The sequence below is a fragment of the Hyaena hyaena genome, unplaced genomic scaffold (genome assembly GCF_003009895.1).
Source record: "Hyaena hyaena isolate Hyena2069 unplaced genomic scaffold, ASM300989v1 scaffold_202, whole genome shotgun sequence".
Lineage (NCBI taxonomy): Eukaryota > Metazoa > Chordata > Mammalia > Carnivora > Hyaenidae > Hyaena > Hyaena hyaena.
Window position 1 is genome coordinate 2,458,450 of NW_024080832.1, and position 27,887 is coordinate 2,486,336.

At 37.2% G+C, this 27,887-nt stretch overlaps 2 protein-coding genes and 1 pseudogene across 2 annotated transcripts in view; 2 read left to right on the forward strand and 1 right to left on the reverse strand.

Moving 5' to 3' along the window:
- Positions 1-378: 378 nt before the first annotated feature.
- Positions 379-12,559, forward strand: BTNL2 (butyrophilin like 2). Its single transcript, XM_039241800.1, has 8 exons — positions 379-457; positions 2,135-2,482; positions 4,162-4,443; positions 5,652-5,672; positions 9,372-9,719; positions 10,732-11,010; positions 11,711-11,806; positions 12,399-12,559. Exons 1-8 carry the CDS (start codon positions 379-381, stop codon positions 12,557-12,559), a joined length of 1,614 nt encoding a protein of 537 aa, XP_039097731.1.
- A 4,209-nt stretch (positions 12,560-16,768) lies between these two features.
- On the forward strand, positions 16,769-17,090 carry LOC120238150 (annotated as a pseudogene).
- A 2,411-nt stretch (positions 17,091-19,501) lies between these two features.
- The window catches only part of LOC120238157 (butyrophilin subfamily 1 member A1-like), a 27,696-nt gene continuing 19,310 nt past the window's right edge, over positions 19,502-27,887 (reverse strand). The window contains exons 2-8 of the mRNA XM_039241765.1: positions 23,480-23,761; positions 23,194-23,361; positions 22,820-22,840; positions 22,698-22,724; positions 21,847-21,873; positions 21,609-21,635; positions 19,502-20,139 (exon numbers count right to left, since the gene is read on the reverse strand). Of these exons, the coding sequence (XP_039097696.1) occupies positions 19,502-20,139; positions 21,609-21,635; positions 21,847-21,873; positions 22,698-22,724; positions 22,820-22,840; positions 23,194-23,361; positions 23,480-23,761 (1,190 nt within the window). The remainder of the gene's footprint in view (positions 20,140-21,608; positions 21,636-21,846; positions 21,874-22,697; positions 22,725-22,819; positions 22,841-23,193; positions 23,362-23,479; positions 23,762-27,887) is intronic.

The following is a 27,887-nucleotide window of genomic DNA, read 5'->3' on the forward strand; positions in this document are numbered from 1 at the left end:
AGGGCTGGGAGGAGAGCAAGAAAAAAATATTCCAATCTTTCTATATAATTTCTGCATGCTCAGAGTAATTGGACCTTAGGAGATTTTTTAAAACGTGGAAAGATTATTGCTCTTTTAGCTAAGGAAGCCTTTTCATTTCAATCAGTAATCTTCCTTCAGGCCTACAAAAGTAACTTAAAGCTCCACACACTAGGTAAGGGGTCAGAAATGAATGGGAACTGCAGAGAAATGTAGCCAAGTCCATCTCCTTGTTTGATTGGGTTGATGTTGATTCCTTGTTGTGACTATGTAACTATTAGAAACCACAGAGTGAGTTTGCTCCATGAAAGCCTAATTTCGGTATACTCACATTTTTCTCTTGTGTTTGCTCCAGGGAGAATGGTGGATTTTCCAGGATACAGTCTGTCTGGTGTGGTTGCCTCTTTCTTCTTCACACTGTTCAGCATGAGGCAGCCAGGTAGAATGCCCTTCTTTTTTTTTTTACTGTATGCCCAAATGTCCCAGCGATACAGTCCACATGCAGAGTTCCAAGTCAAAAGGGCGAGGACAATATTAGGACTGGGGTCCAGAAACCTAAGCATCTATGTTCCAAAAAGGGTCCTCCACTTCCAGCTGTGTTATGTTTGGAAAGTTACTTGAGTACCTTCTCCCTTAGTGTCCTTGTCTTTATGATAAGAATAACAGTATATCTATGTCTTACAGGCTAGGACAGGCTTTAGGATTAAATGAGGCTTCATGTACAATAGTACCAGGATCGCATTAAGTTATTCATCCATTTTCCTGCTTCTATGCAGGACAGCACTTTGGGGACAAGACAAATGGCTGCTTCTTAGCAAAAATTAAATAGCATAAAAATACTTGAAACAAGAAATAGAAGGAGATTTCCAAGATATGGATTTTGAAATCTCAGTAGCTGAATTGTATTTATAAGAAAGATTATGAAAATTAGGTGTCAGCGGGAAATATCAGAGTCCCAAGGAAAACACAGCATGCAGAAGTGGAAAAAAACATTAGACAGGGCACCAGAAGGCACAGGCTCCAGACTGAGTGCTGCCAGAAACTATGTGATGTGACATGGGGATGTCCTGCCCTCTGTGTCATGCAATTGCTTAATTTGTAAAAGGAGTCAACCAGATATAATGATTTCATATCTAGCTTCATATTTGGATTCCATAAATGAAGAATGCAAGCAGATATCCATTCAGTTCTATAGTGACCTTTTGACTTGATATTGATCAGCAAGTGAGCAAGTTGAGGTTCCTTTTTAGGGTGATTTGATGTGGCAGAGAAAGTGAAAATGGCCCTGGAGCATTTTAGGATAAGAAAGAATATAATAACATGACTTATGAGATTATTAAACATAATAACAAATACAATTATTAATTATATCTTCAATTTGTAGATAACAACAAAGAGGTCAAACATGACTTGAAATTTTATTAAAAGGCTCAAAACTCTCTAGACAAACCACTGCCCTTAATCCACCACAAAATGCCCTTGAAAAAACTGAATTGTACATACAGTGCTCCAGTAACTAGAATCTTGCCTATTCCAGACCAAAAATTGTTTAAAGTTAAAAAATAATCCCGACTCCTTACCTAGGACCAGAGCAATCCTGAAAAGCTGAAAATCCAATGAATGAATTTATTACCTAAATTTTGGGGAAAATGATTATGGAATCAGTCACTAACAGTATAAAGTAAAATCACTAACTATAAAATCAATTACTATTATATATAAAATAAATCACTAACAGTATTCGTAATGTAAAAAAAATCAATTTACACATTAACTTATTTGAGAATAAAAACAACCCAGAGATGGTAGCTTTAGTATCTTAAAGGTAAAGAAATTGAAATTAGAAATCTCAAATCTCAGTGAGTATAATGGATTTACCCCTCAAATCACACATCTGTGCAACACTCAAGTTTTTCAACTGCATGTTTTTTCAGTACACATAATTGTCTTTTTAACAGCCAAATGTGGAAATATCATGCTAAATTTATCTAAAACACTGAAAATAAAAACCTTCCTTCTCCAGGTGCCTCCATTTTGGTAGGTTGGACATCCCAAAACAAGCATATTAATCTTCCAATTGACATTTCTTGATTCCTTTTTTCACTCTGTTTTGTAGATAACTGGACAGTGATTGGTCCTGAGCATCCAATATTGGCTAGGATTGGGGAAGATGTCCTACTAACCTGTCAGCTCCTCCCCAAGAGGCCCGTGATGCCCATGAAGGTGATATGGTATCGCTCGGAGCCCAACACACCTGTGTTTGCACTGTGGGATGGAGCTGATGTGACCGAGATGCAGATGGAGGAATACAGAGAACGGGTAGAGTGGATAAAGGATGATATTCCTGAGGGAAGTGTGGCTCTGAAGATAAACAATGTCAGACCATCTGATAATGGGCAATACTGGTGCCGCTTCCAAGAGGACAACTATTGTAGAGAAACAAGCTTGCTGCTTAAAGTAGCAGGTGAATATCTTGGAAAAGACGTAGAGTCTAGAAGGGAGAAGTATATTAACTTGTGGTAAGCTTATTGCCAGTTGAAGAATTCCCTTTAGTCATCAAGGAAATTCCTAATGCTCAGTACTCTTCATTTGAAGAGGAATGCCTTGATTTGAAGGCAAGTAGTTCTGAAGTCTTCAAAGCAAGCTCACTTAAAACAATCTTCTTAAATTTAACTTACACAGTTTTGACTATTCTTGACAACTAACGACAATCTGTGACATCTGGTCATCAGCAATTTTACTTAGGTACAAATACGTACCATATCAGGTTGGTGTGTTAGGGTAAGTCAATCACTGAGTAAGTGAGACTAGCTGATTGCCCAGCAGTTATATCTCAATAGAATGGGTTGTTCTCTACCCGATCTCCAATATGCAGTACATTAAATGTGAAAATTATGTTTCATTGTGGAATGTCCCCAAGTTAGAAAGCTAGTGCTAGGAACAAAGTGGTTAAAAGCTTTGGAGATTTATCTTTATGGAGATTATCAAATCTTTTTAGAGGTTATCAAAAATTAGTGTTCAATGAATTGAGGACTTCCAGATGCATTTGGAACCACTGTGAATGACAGAGTTCTACCTGATGCTCTCATATTAGCAAGAGGGGGAAACAGTTGAGAAAAAGGGGATGACTTACAAAAGGATCTGTCCTAGGGGAAAAAAAACACATATCTGAAGTAAATAATCATATGCTTCCCTGGCAGGAATAACTCCCCCATATGCTAATGAGAAAATCAGGCAAATCCCTTCTCAGGGAAATAGTTCTGTGCAGATGTTACCATCTCTAACTCACACTAAAAATGTTTCTTAACACTCTTTTTTCTAATACTGATGACTACTATCATTATTGTTACATTATGATTGAAGATGGATGAAAGAGTATATATATTTCTGAGATGTGGAGAGAGGGAGGCAGCTGTTCATTATCAGGAGCCTTTGAAAATAAGCCACACCGTTTTCTAAGGTTCTAGGTGAAAAGAGTGAGTCTGCTTCCCCCAGCAAGCGATGGAATCAGAATTATCATCTATGGGAAGCCCTTTGTCCGAGATTGAGAGTGATGTTGGATAAAGAAAGAATTTCATGACTACATATAACTAGGATTTCTCAAAACATTTTCCTGTTTACTGGAAAGATTTAGAAACGAGAGTTCCTCATGGGGCGTCCATTCTACATGTGCAGGTTATCTACTTGCTCCCCACAAGCACAATCCACCAACAGAAAGAATGTGAAGAATAGTCCCCATAGAGATGGTTTCTGGCTTTATATTAAACATTCTAATTAATCGGAGTGAAGGTATCATCTAAAATGTCAGACAAAGTTTGTGGCATTGGGAAGCTCAATGAACAAATTATATCTTTGCTGGCAGTACTAGTGTCATAAGCAAAATGTCATTATGTCCCTTTCTCTTATTCTCCTGTCTGGATCTGAAGAAAAATACATATGCGAAAGTTTATACATTCATACTGGGGAACAAGCAAAGTGTATATGAGCCCCAATTTGAATGGGAAGAAGATTTTGGACTATTTCTTGCTCCCTAGACCTATGAACTCTTGCCCCCTCCCTCTAAGCTATGTCACTGGGATCTCGTTTTCTATGATTTGTGCCTCCATGGGTTCCAGGCCTCAAGGCTGTGTCTTCCCTCCACAGGTGTGGGGTCTTCCCCTTATATCCATGTGAAGGGACCTTTAGAAAGTGGAATCCAGCTTGTGTGCACTGCAAAAGGCTGGTTCCCAGAGCCCCAGGTTTATTGGGAAGATACCACAGGAAAGAAGTTGCTGTCTGTCTCTGAGCATTCCATCCAAGATGACAATGGCCTGTTCTATGTGGAAGCCACTCTTGTGGTGAAGAATGCCTCTCTGGAGACTGTGTCCTGCTTCATCCACAACCCTATCCTCAATGAGGAGAAGAGCTCCTTCATCTCTATTCCAGGTCAGAGCTCTGTCTCTAGGACCAATGTGCTCAGATTAACAAGAAAGGTTCAAGGGACCGTTCCTTAGCACTGAATATTTTTTATCAAGGAAAATATCTAAAATTTAGTAATATGTATTAAAAGGTATAAACCATTAATGGTTGGAAATATATACTATATTTTGATTGAATAGTTATTGTTAATGGTATTCCAGTTATTTTAAAGTGCTACCTTTTCTTTTCAAATTAATTTTCTTTACTCAGAAGTATGCATCACATGACAAAGCAAATAAAACTATATTCTTTCAATTAAAATGTTTTCCTGTAACACATTGTATAAATTACTTCTGGAAACCTATCATGTGAAGATAATCAGAAATGGAGACAACTATTTACATAATAGCATCTTATCTATAACCTTATTTTAAATAACAACAAAAACAACAGCAAAAAAGGAACACTACAACAGTGGAGTGTTAAGTGTCTTATGTTACTATAAGTTATAGTATTGATGCAAAATGATATTTTCAAATGATTTTAATGGTTGAAAAATCCTCATGATGGACTATTAGTGATAAAGATTACATCTATCTATCTACCTACTTACATATCTATCTATAAACATTTACAATCATGTAAAGAATAATGGATTTAAATAAAACAGCACTAAGACTTTCAGACACTTTCTATACTCAGATATTAGGATATAGTTATTCTGACTCATATAAATGGATATTTGAAAGAATTTAAAGTAAACATCACATGTGAATGTTAAAAGGAGCTGAATATATATATTATATACATATTATAAAATATATATAAATGCTTTATATATATGTTTAATCTCTCAGCTTGGAGTTTGAGGTAATAATTTTCTATGTCCATATATTTTTATATTTTCCATGCACTTATAAGAAGAATATGTATTATGTAATATGTAAATATCAATATGTTAAATATCAACAGAAATAACAAACAATCATGGGGCAATAAAACTAAGAGGATTTTTGTTGTGCAAAAAAAAAAAGGAAAAATAGCTGGATTACCAGATGATCTATGGGAAAGAATATTTTTCTACATTTAATTTCTTTTTTATAAATTGAGCTTTTGAATTCAATGTAGAACTTTTTCTTTTCCTTTACTTTTCTTATTTCTTTTCTTTCTTCTCTTTTAATAGTTTCTTTACTTTCCTTAGAGCAAACTCTTTAATATATTATTCTCATATACAGAGAAACTCCAGAATGAGCTAGGTAAGTAGACACTGGATGCATTAGTGTAGAAAAGACTCTGCCTCCTCAAAAGAAAGTAGTAATCCCTGGACAAAGCCAGCGGGAGCTACTATGACAACTCATGATCCAGATGAGAAACTGAGGCATGACTTTACTAAATATCAAGTTCAGTTAGTACCAAAGGTGACTAGCCAAATGCAGGCCTCCACAGCCTCCTTCAGGCACCATTGCACTGTGTAACCTGTGACTTTAAGTGTTCACAGAAACCGCAGTGAGCCTCAGATGGACACCCATAAAGGGCACAGATATAATCTCTAGTTGGCTGGAGGAAAGAGTGGTGCCTTTTTGTCTAAAGGATGGTATAGGACAGTTGGTGGGGCTCTGGAAGCTCTTTTAAAATCTTTGTAGTGGGAAGGCAGTGTCATGGTAACTGGAAGCCCCTAATCATCACCTCAACCTTCTGGCCCTGCTATGGCTTCTGTACCTTTTCTCATCCTAGTGGATCTTAACCTCATCACTATTGGGTGGGAGCCATTACTTTCCCAGATCATGCTGGGACAATATGCCTGGGTCAAACAATCATTTCCCTGTTTTTCTTTTTCTTTTCTTTTCTTTTTTCTTAGTAGTTGGACTGCAATATTATTATTTTACTATACCCAAGATAAAGATAAATGGTTTAAAATGTAACCAACTGATATTTGAGTCTCTTTCAGTTTCTCCTTTACTACCTTACCATCTTCCTCCTTTCTGTGATGTCTTCTCCCAAACCATGATAACCAGCCTACTCCCTGCCCAGACGCATATGACCTTGTATCACTTACTTTCTCCATCAATATCCTGCTCTCTCTCTCAAGTCACCAGTTACAAGAAGGTATGTGCATGTGCATGCTTATGTGTACATTAGATGAGATTAAGCATACTTTTTAGTCCACGTAGGAACTTTTGAGGAAAATCAGGGTGGCAAACACACCTCAATTTCTGCCAGAGTCTAATGTGACACTTTTGACTCCATCAAGCCATAAAGATAAAGGGAAGGGCCTCAGGAAGTTCAAAGGTAACTCTACAATCTGAGGAGAGTTTCACCCCTGTAAGCCTTACCTTCTAAATTAGATCTCCTTCTGCCTGGGCAGCATCTGCTCATGACCAGACAGAAACCTTAACTGGCAGAACTTATTAGTTACAGATCATAAAGTCAAGTCAGTGATTGGGACAGTTTGACACATGTCTCTCTCTGTCTCTCAGGAAGACTTTAGGTGAAGAGTCATTCCTCCAAGTTATCTGAACCTATTGGACATGTCCATTGCAGACCCAGCACACAAAATGCAATCTGATTTTTGTGCCATTCCTAGTTGTGCTGACCTTCTGGGACCACAGTAAAACATGATGAAAATATGGTGCTTCCCCTGGCTTCCTGTAGGTGGGGGTAACAGGGCTGTGACTTCAGGAGCTTTGAGATTTGTTGATCAAGCACACCAGGAACTTCACAGCTACCTCTGTATTATCCTCATGAATTAGAGCTTAGAGGCAAGGACCCACTGCAATTGACTGCTGGCAAATTGAGATTGCTTGTAAAAGTCCTTAGACTGAAATCCCAGTTCCCACTCTGGCAAAAAATCTTATTATAAAAAATAATGACTAGCTTTTAAAAATATTAATTATATGCCAGGCATTAATCTGAGTGCTTTACAAACATTATTTCTTTTTCTTAAAATAATTATAAAAGTTAATAGATTTATCCTCATTTTACAGCTGGAAACAATCTAATAGACATATGTGGTTTGTGGGAAACCACAAAGAAATAGTGATATTTACCTTATAATCTAAATTAAGAGTACAAATTCTTAATCACTTATGTGTGATTTTTGTAAATCATTAGTCTCTATTTTCATCTTCAAACTGAATGTGTTGAATTTAGTCTCTAATGTAGTGTCAGGAACTAAGAGTCTGGATATGATCCAATATAATTAATATTATGTAATATCAAAATATATCATATTGAGGAAATGGGATAACACACTTAATTGAATATGCTGACAGAAAGAGGATTATATGACATTTGATGGGATTATCAGGTTTGAAGGAATTGGTGTGTTACTAAGTGAACTGCACACTCCAGAGAAGATTTAATTTTTCATGAATATTCAGAGGGTATTTCAGTAACATACATACAATACCACCAAATAAAACAAAACAACAATTCTCATCACAAATTATGTGGAATGATATGGACAATATTATATAGAGAAAGGGAATTATGCAGAGTTTCTCTCAAGGAGAGAGTATTCTGGTAGAATATCAATTATTAACAGATTGGGCTACATGATTTTTTTCCCTGCACTTTAAATTTTATTTTTTAGTTGGATTCTGGCAAACAGGAGTTTCATATATCTATGATACACCTACTCATATGAGTAATAGAGATAAAGAAATCATCTGTTTTATTAAGCAATTTACTGTAAAATACATGGATAGAGAAAGAGCAGCAGACTAATCCTTAGGTCATTTTTTCTGACTCCTATTTTTCCCTTAAGATTTTAACAGATATATGCAATGGAGAGAGTATTGTTTTAAGTAAAATTGAAGGATTAAAGCAAACAAAATTTTGGAAATAATTGGGAGCCAAATTTTAGCTAGGATAGAAGGGAATAATCTGAAAATTAGGATAACGTTGATGACAAGTTTCCTTTCTAGAGAAGTACCTAGCAGATTTTGGCTAATTACGTAATTAGGACATTTTTTGTCATTGACTCCAAATCCAGACCATATACAAATTTATGCCTATATTTCTATTATAAATTATCACAACCTATGTGAAAGCATCTTTACTACTTAATAGAAAAGGTTGACTCTCAATTTAGAACAGAGCAAAATTGGCATAGCCAGAGCCTGATTAACTGAAAGTACAACATAGCTTTGGTCCAGGAAAGCCACCAGAGAATATCTCCAATGTTCACAATGGGAGTATTAGACTCTTTCTGTATTTGTTGTTGTTTTATGTTTTGCATTTTAACAACCTCCCCAATTCTTGATCTTATAATGTTTCTCAAAGTAACCTGATGACATTGAACCTGATGTGTGTTTAGAACTCCACGTATGTGGGACCTCAAGGAACTAAAATATAACACCTTATAAAGTGTTATAAAAATCAAATCAGGGGAAGGTTTTTTGACATTTCATTACTAAATACCCACCTGAGACTCATTTTTATCCCTTCTCACTCAAGACAGAAGGAATGGCTACAGTGCCCTTGAGTCTCATGGTCTGCATGCCTCCACTCATATTGTATGGTCATCCAAGAGCTTTGTATAGATTAATGTGTATAACTCAAGAACAATCATATGATTTTGGTAGTGATATACTTATTTTACAGTTTAAGAAACTGAGACATACACAGATTGAGAAGTAGTTTAAAGAGGCTGTATACATGTGAAGTGATAAAATATTAATTTTATTCTAGGAGTATTAATTGCAAAATTATTTTATTGAAGTATAATCTGAATAAAACTACAGGTAAGGGCAGGTATGGGTTCCATTAGTGGGGTTTTTTTTCAGACTGACATACATCATGGGATGGTTCTACCTTGAACAGGGACAACCTCTATTCTGATTCCACCAAACTTCGCCCTCTCTAAAGTCTGACTTTGTGCCTCACAGCTTCCCTGGGATGCCTTTTGCTATATTGTGTTTCTTTCATTGTGTTTTGTCTGCTGTATTTCATAGCTTCCTTAAAAGCGATTGGACCTTCCCAGCTCATCTTTGTCAGAGTGGGAGAAGACATACAATTAACCTGTTATCTATACCCCAAGACTAATGCACAGAGCATGGAGGTGAGGTGGGTCCAATCACACCATTATCCTGCTGTTTATGTGTATGCAGATAGGGAACATGTGACTGAAGAGCAGAAGGCAGAATATAGAGGAAGGACAGTGTTGGTGAGTGATGCCATCAATGAGGGGAAACTGACCCTGCAGATACACAATGCCACAACATCAGATAATGGGCAGTACCAGTGCCTTTTTGAAAAAGATGATGTCTACCAGAAGGCCAGCTTGGATCTGAAGATAGTAGGTAAGGATTCCAGATGTTTTGGATTCAACTTCTGTTCCTACTGCTAGTTCCTGGAAATTTCCCCTCATACTGAAATTTTCTTAATATTCATTCACTTATTAAATTTATGTTGAACACTCTGATGCACAGGAACATACTTAAAGTTCACAAACTCAAATGAACTGGATTTAATTCTCTGGGTATAAAATCTGTGCACTTACCAGGATCTCCATAAAATGACCATACATTTGCTAAAATTGGAGAATTTTACTTCATAACTTTATACAAAACTTATTATTTTACAGTGTTATTAAAATTCTGGAAAATATGTAGTTACAAAGCAGTATTACTATGTGAAGACTAAACTAGATCCACATATCAATTAAAATAATAAGTTTCAACAGAACTGGTAGGATGGGAGAAGAAAGGCAAAACCACTCCCTGCATGATAACTTCCCACTGCTTACATTGTGAGTTAGAATTGGTTTTTCAAGGTCAGCAAATGCCATTGAAGATTGAAGACACAGGTCAACATTTTAGATAATTGATTTGTTTCTCTCATTGATTTTGTGTCTTGGTTCATAAATATGTTCATGACATATTGACATATTGAGGGGCACATGTTGAGAAGCTAAATGGATTCAATCATTTTTTTGCCATTGGACATACATATTTATAAAATCTTGATATTTGATAATAGTCTCTTAATCATTTTCTTTTATCCTGTCCATGTGATTCATGTCATGGTCAAAGCTATTTTTTTCACATATACAGAAAAGAAAAGATTGGATTTAAAATTTATTGTTCCTCTGACTTTCTCTGCGGATTGAATTTAGGAAGACAAAACAAAACAAAACAAAACAATAAGCCACTCCAGCTAGTCTCATCTCTCAGTGGAATATAATTCCACTATAAGCTTTGTTCTCTTCCCCAAACCTTTGGATCTCTGAGCTCTTTCCTCTCTGTGAAGTTAATGGCCATATAACCACTTGGCAGACACTTGAGGTTTTGTTCCTTGATCTCTATTCCCCAGGTGGTTCTTCCCCACGGATTACCATAATAGGACAGAAGGATGGAGAAATAGAGCTAATGTGTGATTCGGAAGGGTGGTTGCCACAGCCCCATGTGCAGTGGAAGGACATGGAAGGAAAGACAATACCATCATTTTCAGAGGTTCTGACTCAAGGCAGTCATGGGCTGTTCCATGTGAAGACATCTCTATTGGTCACAAACAGCTTTATTGTGAACGTAACCTGTTCCATTAGCAACCCCCTTCTTGGTGAGGAGAAAATGGCAACTTTTTCTCTCTCAGGTTGGTGATTCCATGTGTTCCTTCCAACTGTGGAAAATAAATATGAAGACAAACCCACACTTACTTATTTTATTGCTCTACTATATTTTAATTTTTATTTTCTTCTCTCTAATAAAATCTCCACTATCTCTTGCAAAACTGGTCTTCAGGACACCTGGAGATCCTATCAACATCCTTTGACTAAAGCCCTAAGGTTATATTGTTGTGCATACACTAACTTTTAAGAATTGACTCTATTGTCACTGTAAGGACAAAGTCTTTTCTTCTGATGTAAAAACAATATCACTCTGGGTATTCTTTTTTCTTTACTGTGGATTGTCGTCAGAATTAGAAACTAGTTTTCCTTAACATCATTTTCATCCCTGTGGGTTAGGTAATTTTATCCTTTTGCTACCCTCATTACTCCACTGATGGTGGTATAATTGGAAAAGAGAAGGGAAAGAAGTGTGTGTGCGTGTGTGTGTGTGTGTGTGTGCGCGCGCAAACGCACGCACGCTTCTGACAGGAGCAAACAATAAAGGTAACATAAACTTTGGTCTCTTCTCAACTTCTGCAGGGCAGGGAGGAACAGACCAGCTACCTCCTTGAGAGACCCACTTCTCATCCTCCTCTCTATCCTAGGAGTAACTCAGATAAAAAGAAGTATCTTGGAATCTTCCCAGTTTCATGATTTAATGACATTTTGGTTTTTCCATTTTAGAGCCCATGATGACTTTTTCATGGACGATGGTGCTTATTTGGGGATTGTTTCTTGCTGTACCTGCAGGCCTGGTCATGAGGAAGAGCTATAAAAAAGGTAAGTCAGGTAAATAGAAATGGTATGGAGCATACTTTGTAATGGGAACCTCGCTGTGCACTTTCCCTATCCTCTCTTTTCAGCAGTCCCATAGGGGAGGCTTTCAGGGAATATTCAATACTTAATTAAACATAACAGTCCATGGTTTACATTCAAGGAATGGAGGATCAGTGTTGAATGGTATCAGAGTTCACAGTGACATTAGAAGCAATGGAATTAAAAGACAATAATCTGATCCCCCAGGGCACATTCCCAAGTGACCTAGTTAAGGAGAGGATGAAAAAAGTAGCATAGCCATCTATGGTATCAAGGCTGAGAGCAGAGACTTGACTGAGATTCTGTTGGCATGAACATTTCACTAAGATCTTTAAAAATATGGTGACACTCATTGGTGGTTCTTGTTCTGTGGACGAAGGGCCTCTTTGTGTTGATAAAGAGGTTGTTTTGTGTGTCCTATAAAGTTCCTTCACTTCAAACTTCTTATGTCACTGTAACTTTGGTTTGCCTCTCTGGATGTTAATATCATGAAATTTATATTTAAAAATACTCTACACATTGATTATTATCATAATATTATTTTCTTTCTCTATAGTGAACATGACATTGGATCCAAATACAGCTCATTCAAAAATGACTGTTCCTGAGGAGTACAAGCATGTGACCCATGAATATTCATGGAGCTATACATATCACAGATATTTGACAGTTTGCCCAAAGTGCCAAGCCAAGCTCGTGTCAGGGAAGTCGTACTGAGAGGTGGAGGTTGGGGACAAGATAGTATGGGTCCCAGGTGTCGTCAAGGATAATGTAGCAAGGGAATCATCCCTGTGTCACCTGACAATGTGTTCAAGCAATGAGTCACTATAGAAACCAGTACTGGACCATTACCTTTCCTCGAAACCTCCTCTCCCTAAAGATGGCTCCAGGATGGGTCAGAATCTCCCTTAAATAGCCTCTGGATACCTTTCCTTTTACAATATGGCCAACAAGCACTCTATCTACACTTTTCCCCAAATTTTATTCTCTGAAACTACACTCCTTCATCTTTATTCTTGGATTCCTTAATGTGGGTTCTCCTAACATCTTTCCTGCACCCAGGAAAATTTGCAACACCTCCAAGAGAAATAATAATCTTGGATTCAGGAAACAAGGATTATATTCTAAGTCCCAGCTCTTCTCCTTTACCAGCTGCGTGAAGGGGTTCACACCATCATTCAGCTCTCAAATCAAGATACTTTAATGTCACTCTGACTTCAAATCTGATCTGGAGACTGATCCTTTAGAGAACTATCCTCTCCCACATATCCTGCCACTGATATGTGATGACCAAAGGTTCTTTAAAACTCCAATGGGAAATGTAATTAGGCCTAGAGGAGGAAATGCAAGGTATTATTATTTTATATGTTTCTTTATGAAGGTGACAATTTTCCAAGTGGGGCTAAGGAAATGAAAAACACTGTTAAAAAAGAGTAAGGGAAAATACATCTAAATAGAAAGAGCAAATCTGATCACTGAGATATACTCTTGAATATCATATGAAATGTGGAATTCCTGTTCCAGACTTTTTCAAAAAAGTTAATAGAGAAATTGGAGTGAAATAATTTTCAGAAATTCTAGTCCAAGACAAATGCCTATGATTTCATTTATGTGTGGAATCCAAAAGCAAAACAAATGAATAAACAAACAAAAAGCAGAGTCAGACCTATGAATACAGAGAACAAACTGATGATTGCCAAAGGGAAGGGGTAGGGGTGAAGGCAAAATGGCTGAAGGAGAGTGGAAGATATAGGTTTCTAGCTATGGAATGAATAAGTCACAAAAATTAAAGGTACAGCATAGGGAATACAGTCAATAATATTATAATAGTATTGTATGGTGGCAGATGATAGTAACACTTGTGGTGAGCATAGCGTGACACATAGACTTGTTTAATCACCATGTTGTAAACCTGAAATTAATGTAACATTGTGTGTCAACTTTACTCAAACAAAAAAAATTTAAAGTAAAAGAAATTCTAGCCCAGGAAAAAATTAATTTCTTTCATTGTATCTGTATGAGATGACAAATGTTAACTAAACCTACTGTGGTAATCATTTGCACAATATATGCAAATTGAACCATCATGCTGTGGACCTTAAACTTATATAGTGATATATGTCAATTATTTAACAATAAAAGGAAAAAAGAGAAAAATTAATTGTGTCATGTATATGAAGATGTCAATTTTATTTTTAAAGCAAAAAGGTGCACAATTAAAATTTATAATTATAGCCGCACCTGGGTGGCTCAGTCGGGTAAGTGTTCGACTTTGGCTCAGTTCATGATTTCACGGTTTGTGGGTTCCAGCCCCATATCGGGTTCTGTGCTGACAGCTTAGAGCCTGGAGCCTGTTTCAGATTCTTTGTCTCCCTCTCTCTCTGCCCCTTCCCCACTCGTGCTCTGCCTCTCTGCTTCAAAAATAAATAAAACAAACAAAAAATTTTTAAAAATTATAATTATAAAATAAAGAACACTAGCAATAAATGTAATACATAGCAAAATATTTTTAAAGTCATAATGAATTAAAGAGAAGCTACATGTGGAAGAAGAAAATCTATGGAAAAGGAAAGACTTGGAAAAAGTCTTAAAAGGAGCGCCTGGGTGGCTCAGTTGGTTAAGCGTCCAACTTCGGCTCAGGTCATGATCTCACAGTTCGTGGGTTCGAGCCCCACGTCGGGCTCTGTGCTGACAGCCAGCTCAGAGCTTGGAGCCTGTTTCAGATTCTGTGTCTCCCTTTCTCTCTCTGACCCTCCCCTGCTCACGCTGTCTCTCTCTCTCTCTTTCTCAAAAATAAATAAAACATTAAAAAAAAAAAGAAAAAGTCTTAAAGTCTTCTGAAGAATGAGGAATATCTACTAATGGCACTCTGCTGCTTTTTAGGATGATGGCCATCACAGTAATCACTGTTCTTTGAAAATCATTCATTTGTCGCATTCTGGAGTGTCTCTTTTGGCTCGTAGTATTTTTCCGTGTTTTTTTTTATTTTTTATGTTTATTTTTTATGTCTTATTTTTTTATTTTTATGTTTAAAACTATGTATTATTCTCCCACTGGTATTTACACATTTATTTTACTTAGTTTAAAATGTTTCAATTGTGAAATACACGTAACATAAAACTCATCCTTTTAGCCATTTCAAAGTATACAATTTAGTGGTGTTTACACCTTCACAATTTTGTGCAACCATCTTTGGCATCCAGTTCCAGAATATTGCTCCAGAAGAAAACTCCATAACCATTAAGCTTCACTACTCATTTTCTCCTCTCCCCAGTCTTTGGAAACCACTAATCTACTTTCTGTCCCTATGAATTTGCCTATACTAAATATTTCATGTAAATAGAATTGTAAAATATATGGATTTTGTTTTTAGTGTCTGGATTTTTAAAAATTAACATAGTGTTTTTAAGGCTCATGCATGTTGTAGCATATACCAGTCCATAGGTAGGTTCACATTAGGGTTCACTTTCTGTGTTGTATATTCCATGGGGTTTGACAAATGATTCACCATTTTGGGTACATTAATATACCCTTATATACACTTTATACTTTGAAGACAAATTTATTAGTAGATATGCTAGTTTTGCCTTAAAATATTTTTAAGATTACTCCATTCTGATTTAATGTAATTAAAACATTTTATTTAATAAAGTCTAAAAGTTAACTATCCATTTATTTATTTATTTGTTTATTTTTGTCATCCTTCCTGACCAGTCTAACCTTTTGCTTGCTAGTTTTATGTACTTGTGCCAACCCAATATATACACATATAGGTTTTCCCTAGGAAAGTCTCAAGAAAATGTGTTTTTTATCAGTCACATCCCTTCACTTTGTATTAAAAACATGTTTTTCTTTAGTTCCCCAAATTGGGGATTAATTTACTTTCTCAGTTCCAATGCAAGTTAGAGAAACCATGGGAAAGGAGAATGACTGGTGGCTTAAGACACCCCAATCACTGAGCCATCATTGTGACTGATGGATGAGTAACTGGACTACCATCAAGGACCCAGTTCCCTGTCATTCCTGATGCATAGATAGCTGGTTGTAGTCATGCAGAGCATAGGTGACTCTCAGAGGAGACGTACAGATTGGATGGATCTCAATTTAGAGGAAAGGACAGGAGGAAACCAGAGACTAAATTTGTTAACTCTTCTGCAGGACTTTTTCCTCATTGCCAGTAGACTTTAAGCTCCATTAAGGCAGTGATATTGTGTGTGTGTGTGTGTGTGTGTGTGTGTGTGTGTGTATCCTCACAAAAAGTGACATATGTTAGTTGATCAATAAATATTTATGAAATAGAGGAATAGATTCATAAATAAGATATTTATAAAATATTTTATCTGTAGAATGCACTGTGGTCAGCTGTAGACATAAAATGCTTAGTAAGGCCTAATTCCTGCCCTAAAATATTTTTTTATTCTAGTAATTCTCTCTTTGTTTTCTGAATGTCTTATCATTCCCTTCTAGACTCTACTCAGAATGGGATTGCCAGAGTAGTCCAGCAATAAATAATTAACTGATGGAGTCAAATGGCTAATTCAAGATTACTACTTTGTCAGGAACTTGGAGACCCTTCATTGCTTGTTGATTTACTCACAGCAGAGATAAGGATATGTGAATGATGTTATCCCTCACATTTCTACAACTGTGATCCCAGCAGAACATCAGCCTTCATATATTCTTTCATTGCCCACCTCTATCATATGTTCCTCAATCTCTAAGGACAAAACTCATTAAAATGAGTGGAGGAATAGGGACACCTGGCTGGCTCAGTGGTGAAGCATGTGACTCTTGATCTCAGAGTCCTGACTTCAGTAGAGCTTACTTAAAACAATAGCAACAATAGTGAAAACAACATCTGTGAGCCAGGGAGCTGCCCCCAGGTCCGCAGTGTGTCTGCCTGCCTGCCCAGCCTCTGCTGCAGCCATGGGAGTGCAGGTGGAGACCATCTACCCCAGAGCGGATGAACCTTGCCCAAGCATGGTCAGACCTATGTGGTGTACTACCCAACGATACATGAAGATGGGAAGAAATTTTATTCTTTCCAGGATAGAAACGTTTACATTTATGGTAGGCAAGCAGGAGGTGATCTGAGGTTGGGGAAAAAAGGTTGCCCAGGTGACTGTGAGTTAGAGAGCCAAACTTTGTCCCCAAGCTACATCTATGGTGTGAAGCCACTGGGAACGCAGGCATCATCCCATCAAATGCTACTGTCCACTTTGACATGGAGCTTCTGAAACTGGAATGACAGGAATGACAGGGACTCGTCCCCATTCTTAGATGAGCCATGAAGGGATCTGATGCCCCAGAAGCACATGTGAATCCAATAGAGCTTTTCCTGACGTTCCTCTACACTCTGTATAAACATGACCCTTACTGAATATGTTTTGGCACCCAGCTTTGCTCTTTCCCTTTCTTTTCCTAAATATGTTGAAGTAAATTATATGCCATAAACATTGTTACTCATTTTATTTTTTTGGGGGGGGGTGAATGTTCAGTTTCAGTCTTTTGGATCGACGTTTCCACTTATGTATTAGTCAAATATTAGCAGCACAAGTAATGGGTTAACTTTAGAATAATAATTGGTGTGTTTGTGAGTGGAGAGAGAATGCAAGAATCTTTATTTTATTATTTTGGATAAAATTTGTATCCGTCATATGTTAAATATACTTGCTGCTGCACTGCAAAGCCATAGCAAATTTGAGGTGCTGTTGAGGCCACAATTACTCTCCAAGTTGAGACGTGTCCTTGGGTCAAATTAAAAGTCCTACCGAAAACTGAAGCGGAAAGTGGGAGAGCCATGCCTCCAATGTCTCACACCAGACTCTCCTTAAACTCTCTGCCTTTTATTTTTCGTTTTTGTTTTTGTTTCTGTGTGTGTTTTTCAATATAATTTATTGTCAAGTTGGCTTACATATAGCACCCAGTGCTCATCCCAACAAGTGACTTCCTCAATGCCCATCACCCATTGTCCCCTCTTCTCCACCCCCGCCCCATCAACACTCAGTTTGTTCTTGGTATTCAAGAGTCTCTTGTGGTTTGCCTCCATCCCTCTCTGTTTGTAACTATCTTCCACCTTCCTTTCCCCCATGGTCTTCTGTTAAGTTTCTCAAGATCCACATATAAGTGAAAACATGCGATATCTGTCCTTCTCTGACTGACTTATTTCACTCAGCATAATACCTCCCAGTTCCATCTATGTTGCTGCAAATGGCATGATTTCATTCTTTCTCATTGCAATGTAATATTACATTGTATATATAAACCACATCTTCTTTATCCATTCATCAGTTGATAGGCATTTAGCCTCTTTCCATAATTTGGCTATTGTTGAAAGTGCTGCTATAAATATTGGGGTGCATATGCCCCTATGTATTAGCACTCCTGTATGTATCCCTTGGGTAAATTCCTAGTAGTGCTATTGCTGAGTCATAAGCAGATTATTCTCACTGAGTTGCTGGACACTATCGGTATCTGTGCCCAGCCCGGGAGGGACCTCCAAAGCCTTCTTTGTGGCTTATTACTATTTTTTTCCATCCTGTAGTTTCTCTAATGGATATTCTGGACTTTTGTAATTTCATAGCTATCCAAGCTCTACTTTTCCAATTTTAAGAACTTTACTCAAAAGTTTAAACTGAAGGGATGTCTGGGTGGCTCAGCTGGTTGGATGTCTGACTCTTGATTTTGGCTCAGGTTATCACGGTTCAATCAATCTCATGATTGAGCCCTATGTCAGGCTCTGTATTGATAGCATGGAACCTGCTTGGGATTCTCTCTCCCCTTCTCTCTTTGCCCCTCCCCCCTCAAAATAAACATTTTTAAACAATTTTTTAACATTCTTATTTATTTTTGAGAGATAGTGTGCTAGTGGGAGAACGGCAGAGAGAGAGGGAGACAGAGAATACAAAGCAGGCTCCAGGCTCCAGGCTGTCAGCACAGAGCCTGACACGGGGCTCAAACCCACAAACTATGAGACTATGATCTGAACTGAAGTTGGACGCTTAACCGATTGAGCCGCCCAGGCAACCCAATAAACATATATATTTTTTTAAGTTTAAGTTGATGGGGCCCCTGGGCGGCTCAGTTAGTAGGTGTCTGACTTCAGCTGAGGTCATGATCTCACAGTCTGTCTGTGGAGTGGGCCTCCCAAAAAACAAACAAACAAACAAATAAACATTAAAAAAATTTTAAGTTTAAATTGAAGGTGTTGCTTATAGTCACTCATTGAAAGTCCAGACACTGCATTTCTCCAAAAATAATGTGAGAGGAAACTCCCCCAGGTATTCTGTAGTTGTCCCATTTCTCTTCTGCCTCTCTCTTTGAAAGGAGGTGAAAATATACCTAGTGAAGCTGACCTCCTCTCCACACAGAGACAACTTTCTTTCTTTCTTTTTTTAAATGTTTACTTATTTTTGAGAGAGAGAGACAGAGTGTGAGTGGGGGAGGAGCAGAGAGAGTATCTGAAGCAGGATTCAGGCTCTGAGTCGTCTGCACAGAGCTCCACGCAGGGCTTGAAGTCAAGAACTGTGCGATCATGACCTGAGCTGATGTCGGGTACTTAACCAACTGAGCTACCCAGGCACCCTGGGACAGCTTTCTTTGAGAACATACTTATAAGAAGCTTGAGCAGAGGCAGCAGAAGTGCTGACATTTCACCTCTTATGGAGGTAATAGAGAATTGGCTTCTTGGGGGACATCCATATCAGTCCTTAAATGAGTCTTTGGAGAAGACTCAGGATAATTTTCAGTATAATCTGAAGCTGAGCAGACGGTCACAGATGTTCCAGCACCCTGAAGGCTTAAATAAGGACAGACAGCCCCAGAGAAGGTGATTCCAGTAAAGGAATAGATGTGGGACCCATCAACCATGTTGTAAAAGGACACATCCCCATCCTCACAGTCCAGGAAAACTCCTATCCTTTGAGGACGTTGCCTCAGTGACAAAGACTCTATTGGGGAGGTGAGAACTCCTTTGTTGTATGTTATCACCCAGAAGCCCTTCTCTGGACTTTCTACAAACCACCCATCTCTATTTACTGTATTTGAGCAAACACCCACAGCCCATCGAGTTTCAGGTCCAACTTCTGTACCTATATTGACTTCTATCTCCCAGTAATGTCTCCCTGTGGTAAAGCAATTCTGGCCCAGAACACTGAAGATGGTTTCGGATTCCCCTTGTCCTTGGTATACTGAGGCATCACAATTCTCAGGAGTATTTTCCATTAAAGAAACTTGTTTTCTATTCTCAGATAGGATGAGGTTGGGATGAGCTTTGTTTGGATCCAGAATAACAGCAACTGCAGATGAAGAGGGGAAAAATAGGTCATTCCACAGTGGATACTGGTTGGTCTTAGGAAAGATGCAAATAGAAGGAAAAAATAATGAAGGAAAATAAGAGGTAGAGCCACAGAAGAAGAGGTAAAACAATTTATGCTCTATCTTGTGTCCATCGATAGAAGATGTGTGTGTATATCATAGAAAGCCAGCGCTGGATGACCTTCAGTAACCATTTGTTTCAGATGGGCTGAGACCATGTAGCCAAGAGGACTGTCTGTCTAATCTGAAGATCCCCAGATTCAGGTACTTCAGGATGGAGTCCCTCCATCTTCCCTCAAATGTCTGTCACTTTAATGCTTGCTCTTAATAATTAGGCCCTGTCATATTCCAATCACAGTGTATCCACTTTCATTTAAGCTTCTTTGGAATCATTTTTATTTCGTATCATTTATTATGTAATAATTAAGTCACTCACTTTTCATGCACTCTTATTAAATTTCTAAGGGTTGAAATCCTAAGCTTTATAGTCAGAAAGATCTGAATTTTGATAATCACTCTGTCTTTAGTAAGTGCGATCTTGAAATTACTTTGTTTCTCTCAGCTTCACTTTATCCTCATAATGATGGACACAATTATGATACCTCCGCATAGAACTATTGTGAGAAATAAACAAGACTATGTGTAGAGAAATAAGAACTAGGTCTTGCCCATGATGAACATTTGGTAAATTTTTTAGCTTCCAATAGTTACAGCAACACTAATAGCAGTAGTAATAGCAGCAATAGTACTAATACCAGCAGTAATTAATCTGTTTCTTCTCAAATCAAATATCTTCAATACTTAGAATTTTTCTCATAAGAATTTTATGTGGGAATACCAGAATGTGCTTTAATTTTTGGATGATTAAATTAACTAGGAAACATTTGTAGATGCAGGGATATTTAGAGTAAAGCAACATGTACTAGAAACTGATAATCAGCTAATAATTTTGGAAAGACTCTAAGATGGTTTTCCACTTACACTGAAATACAACCAGCTATTTCCTGTCTCAGGCCGGTGTAATAGACTTTCTTCTCACTGAACTTCTCTTGCAATGTTATTCACATGAGTAAATCCACTATATCACTTAGTCCTAGATTAAAATTTAGTTCCTCGGGGAAATTCCTTTATCCACCAAGGTTTTCTCATGGAAACCTCTTATTCTTTTATAACTTTCATTACAACTTGTACATGCACTTTTCCATGAAATCAGAGGTCAGATACGCTTTATTTATTTGGTCCTGAATAAAGGGTTCTACAAATTAATGCTTAATGCATGAATGATAGCAGAAAAGTAAGAAATCTGCTCCTTTTTCAACATGAGATTGAGATTGAACTGAAAGCCATGAAATTAAAAGCCAACAAGGTTTTATTGAGAATTTATATAAATGCAAGGGTTTCTCATTTGTATAGAAAAGATTGTGTAGGCCAAAATAATAAGGTCACTCACCTGCTTCGAATTGTTCTTTTCTCCAGTCTAAAAAGAAAAAAAACTCATATGGGAAAATACATCAAGAACGTATCTTCTCAACTAGTGGGATGCTTTATTTACCCTTAGCCCCTGTATTTTTTCTGGACTCCCATATTCAAAATCAGTTTTCCAGAATATAGCATATCTTTGAAAAATTCCCTGGAAATGCCTCATGAAATCCTGGGGTGCCTGAAGTCCTAAGACTTCTGTTACTCACCAGCATATAACTTTGCTTTTCTCCAGTCTGAAATAAAACAAAAGAATTAGATTTTCTCATCCATAGGACCTTCATTCCAGAGAATTAAATTGCCACAACCACATGAGATATGAAAATTTACAATAGTGCTATATTTCTGTATTCATCACCTCAATGACAGTTTTCTGGGGTATTTGTCTTCCTTAATCTTCTGTTCTATTTCTCACATTTTCCACATTCCCCTAACATATCTGTGATAGAATAGGAGGTTCTGATTCTTTTGGGAGAAGATAAACTTGAATTGTGAGAGTGTATTGTAAAGCCTAAAACTTCATGTGCTGTTTTGACATCTTTGGACCTCACAGAGCTCTAAATGCCTATAAGCTCCTCTGCTTTCATCACATATGCCTCCATCTAGCAGAAAAATCTCCACGTTGAACTACTTTTCCTATCAGTCAAGCCAGTTGAACCTCACCTGGTCCTCAACCTAATGGCCTTCCTTCACCTTCCTATCAGCCTAAAAAGTTACTCAGACAAGCCAATCATATACTTCCATGGAGACCAGTAACACTTCATCTTGTTGTTACTAAAAAGCCTGCTTCCCTCAGCCCCTGACGGTTCACTCTGTTCCCAATTGCAACCCCTATGTGGTCCTGCATGACTTGTGGTGTCCTCCTCCCCCAGGGTGTGAGTATAGGTGATTAATAAACTGCTGTTAAGCTCATATGTCCAGTGTTGGGTGTCATGTGTCTAACCATTTTATCCAAATTAGGATTGGGGTTCTCTTCCTCACTAGCAAGGTGAATAGGAGATGATCAGAACAGAGAGACATATGAAATGACTAGTCCAACCACAACACTTATATAACTTACTTTGTTGATATAATTGCTTTCTTCTTGCTGAAAAGGAATAACAGCTTGTGAGATGCAAAGTACACAGCATGGAGTAAGGGCATTATTTCTTCTACTTGAGCAAAGAAAAATGGAAAACTTACCAAGCTCTTTCTCAAGCAATTCTAAAAAGGAAAGAAAATAACAAAACATTTTATAGAAAAAAAGTCCAGACTATGTTTCCTAAACTCAGATCCTGAACACAACTTCCATATACCTAGATCAAGAAATTCACCTTAATTGAGAATTACTGTGATCATTTTTCTAACTCCATGTTTATATCCACGAATTTTCTCTCTCCATTGAGCTTTCTTATAATATTTTTCTCATGAAGATCTTAGGCTCCATGTCTTACTGGAGGTCTTGAGACTCAAACTAAGTACGCTCCAGTGTCTATGTTCCAACAGATGCTATCCATATAGATTGCTAACAAGCACATAAATTCACATATCCCACCAGGTCTGGTTCACAGTTTTACCTTTGGTTTTACTTTCTTTCTCTTTTTCTGTCAGGGCTTCCCATTGTCTCCTCTTTTCCTGTCGTTCTTTCCAGGCCCAAAACACAGCAGCACCCAGAAATATCCCAAGTATGAGAAAAGTCCCAGCAAATGCTGTCATCCAAGGAGAGGTCCTAGGGAAAAAGGATTCTGATACAGAGGTCCCAAAGACCTGATTAAAAACATATCCCAAGCAATCTTATTCGATCCTAGTTCCTAAATATCCCCTCTTTAACCCTATCCTGTCCCCCAAATGAGCAACACTGACCTGGGATAGAAATGGTTTCCACCTGCTCTTGTCCAAAGAAGGGGTTCTTCATGTAGCAGGACACTTCTCTCTTTGAACTGTCTCTTACAATGAGGGATGCTTCTATTTGAAACAATCCATCATCATCTTGGGTCTCAACTTCAGAGAGAGATGATATCTTCTCTCCCGTTGCATCTTTCCATTGCACCTCAGGCTGGGGAAACCACCCTTTGCCTGTACATGTCAGTCTTATTCCTGTATCTTCTGGACCCACTATGAAAACACGAGGACCAGAACCCAGACCTAGAGAAGAGATAGTCATTGATTTGAGACCTGGACATCTTTGATCCAGGAGTCCCTAATTTATACAGTAACACCAGTGTGGGGATATGGACAAAACACCATCATTCTTGGTGGAAGGAGAGGGTTTATTTACTTCTCTTATGAGATAAATGGGTAATTGTAGTCAAATCTCAAGAGACTTGAAAATGATACTAGGACTTCATACTGATGTCTATCACATTTTCTCTACCCAGTCATATTTGCAATTGGCCATAGAAGGAAAAAAAACAGAGTAAATTTTATGAATGTTAAATTCTTTCATGAAAACACCAATATACCTGATCTATCCATTCCACTTACTGAAGTCTCTAGGACAACTACCTTTCTGTGATTAAATTGAGTCTTGTAGCCACTTCTTAAACAATCTCATTCTGTAAGATTTTCCAAATTTTCTTTCTTCCTCTGAGTAGAGAATATCTAAAAGATGGAGTTAGCCAGCTAAAATGATTACATGAAGGAGTCAATATATTTTTTACTTTTCCACTCTCATTTATTTCTTTCCCCTCCACCACTTCTCCTGGATCTACTAATGGATCCAGGTCACCAGCACCCATATTAAAACATTACACTACTAGAATGCTAGAAGAATCCACTGTCTCTTTGAGAATAATGGCTACCCTGGCTTCTCAGACTATATATTGTTTCTTCCTTTTATTTTTTTTTTAATATTTTTATTTATTTCTAGGGGAGAGAGAGAGAGAGAGACAGCGTGAGCAGGGGAGGGTCAGAGAGAGAGGGAGTCACAGACTGAAACAGGCTCCAGGCTCTGAGCTGGCAGTCAGCACAGAGCCCGACGCGGGGCTCAAACCCACGAACCGCGAGATCATGACCTAAGCGAAAGTCGGATGCTTAACCGACTAAGCCACCCAGGCGCCCCTGTTTTTTCCTTTTAAAACTTATCTCACGGTATGGGTCCTCTTAGTTCTGGCTCAGTTCTACTCCAATTCCTCAGATATAGAGAATATATTATAAACCTCAGAGACATTGTCTTTTTTGGCTAAAAATTATAATGCAACTATTAATTTTTGCTTCCAGATCTTGATTTCCCTGGGAAGGACACACTTCTATAAAACAGAAAGCAACTTGAAAGAAAATCTTCAGAATTGCTTGAGGGAGCTGCCAACTCTCTTGAACAAGGGAAATGAATAGAAGTGAATAAAACTAGTCATGAGCAAACAGATTCATAACTATAGAGAATAAACTGATTGTAATGAGAGGGGAGGTGGAGTGGATAAATGAAAAAGATTAAGCAGATTAAAGAGTGTACTTATGATGAACATAAGTAATGAATGGAATTCTTGAATCACTATATTGTACACCTGAAGCTAATATAATACTGAATGTTAACTATACTGGAATTAAAATTAAAACTTAATTTAAAAAAAGGAAAGTATGGAAAGAGCTCAAATGTCCACCAACTGATGAATGGATAAAGAATAAGTGTTGTGTGTGTGTGTGTGTGTGTGTGTGTGTGTTTATACACACAATGGAATACTACTTGGTGATCATAAAGAATGAAATCTTGCCATTTGAAACAATGTGGATAGAACTATACAGTGTATTATGCTAAATGAAACAAGTCCTTCAGAGAAAGACAAATGTATGATTTCACTCATGTGGAACTTAAGAAACAGATGAACATAGGGAAGGAAAGGAAAAATAAGATAAAAGCAGAGAAGGAGGCAAACCATAAGAGGTTCTTAAATACAGAGAATAAACTGAGGGTTACTAGAGGGGAAATGGGTGGGGAGATGAGCTAAATGGGTGATGGCATTAAGGAGGGGATTTGTTGGGATGATCACTGGGTGTCATATGTAAGTGATGAATCACTGGGTTCTACTCTTGAAACCAATACTACAATGTATGTTAACTAACTTGAATTTAAATAAATATGTTTTTAAAATTTTTAAAAAGAATGTTAAGAAGAAATAGAAAAAATATCAAAGAGAAAAAAAAGAAACTGGTCATGGGCAAAATGCAGCAGGTCAAAGCCTAGGAAGCAAATACTAATAGACAAAATAGACCTGTACTTTCTGGAAGAATAGAACCATTGAAGTTCCAAGTTGAAACAAGCAAAAACTACCTGTGTTGAGAAAGAAGAATAGGAAGGGATGCTCATTCCGGAGTATAGAAGCAGCTGTACTAGGCAAAGTTTAAGTGAATGGAAGATAAATGTAGATCTATAATCAACCAACTGCTTCTAAAGGTTGTACTTGTCTTTATAACCATCACTCAATAAACTGATATGGGAAAGGTACTGAAAAATGGCATGATTTCTATAAGATTATATCTGGACCTGTGAAAAACCTTGACTTCCTACTTAGAGGATAATAGAGTGGGATAACAGTAACATGACTCAGGAGAGTTTGTCACTATTTCCTTCAAGACCTAATGTATATGGATTTGTCTTATTAAAGTTATACATAAAGAAGATGGATAAAATAAGCTTATAGATATTGTGTCAGACAAAATCAAATGAGAACTATTAATTGCAGATGGGCCTAATACACTAAAAAATGAAGAAAAACATTAAAGTTAAGAAGTTTGTCTTGTCAAGGAATAATGTTAGAGATGGAAATTCTATTATATATTCAAAGAAGTGGACAGATAAATCATTAAGAACACATAGAGAGTTTATAATTTGCCTGGATATCTGTGAGTTTACGGAAAATATGCATTTGTAAATTAGTACAGATTTTCTATACTATTTGCTAACGGTTCAGAGATAGGAACAAATATTTGAGCATACTACAAACTTTAATACCAAAAATATTTAATTTTTAATGTTTATTTATTTACTTTGAGAGAGAGAGTGAGCACATGTGTGAACATTAGCAGGAGAGGAGCAGAGAGAGAGGGAGAAAGAGAAAATCCCCAAGAAAGTTCTACGCTGCACAGGACCCAACGTGAAGTTCAAACTCATGAACCAAGAGATTATGAACTGAGTTCAAATCAAGGATCAGATGCTTAACCAACTGAGCTATCCAGGTACCTCCCAAATAATATTTATATAGATTAAAGACCTAAATGTAAAAAGCAAAACAATGAAAGACATATAGAAATGAACTATAACTACATGTAAGTAACCACATAGAAAAATCACAAACATAACAGTGAGCAAAATATAAAGCCAGACATAAAAGAGCCCATGTATGTGAAATTCAAAAACAGACAACAACTAATCAATGAGGTTAGAAATCAGAATAGTGATTACTCTTGAAATCATAACTTAAAAGGGAAAAACAGATTTTCCTGCATCCTAATTAAGCCCTGTATCTTGATTTGAGTGCTGATTTCTCAGGTGTATTCACTTTATAAATATCCATTAAACTGTATATTTAAAATAATTAGTGGGGTTCCTGGGTGGCTCAGTCAGTTAGGTGTCCAACTCTTGATTTCATCTCAAGTCCTGATCTCACAGTCATGAGATTAAGCCCCACACTGGGCTCTGCACTGAAAATTGAGTCTGCTTGTGATTCTCTCTCTCCCTCTCTCTCTGCTCCTCTTGGACTTACAGAATCTCTATTAAAAATGAATAAATTAACACTTTTTAAAAAATAAAAACATAGGGGCACCTGGGTGGCTCAGTTGGCTAAGTGTCCAACTTCAGCTCAGGTCATGATCTCACCATCTGTGGGTTAAGCTCTGCATTGGGCTCTGGGCTGACAGCTCAGAGCCTGTACCCTGCTTCAGATTCTATGTCTCCCTCTCTCTCTACCCCTCCTCAGCTCACACTCTGTGTGTATCTCTCTCAAAAGTAAATAAACATTAAGCATTTTTTAATTAAAAATTAAAATCAGTAATAAATTCTCTGTATATGCTATATTTCAATTTTTTATAGAAGAGATATGAGAAAGGAAGGTAAAATATTTTTGTGATGTTTGTACACAGGTGTACATCTAAGAGCACTAAAAATCTAAAATGACATAAAAGATAATGTTGACAGTTGAGATTATATAATATTTCTTTCCTTTTTAGTTTATTTTTCCTTATAAACAATTGTTATATTTATTTTTTATTTTTTATTTTTTTGAATTTTTTATTATTTTTTAATTTTTTAAAAAATAGTTTATATCAAGTTGGTTTC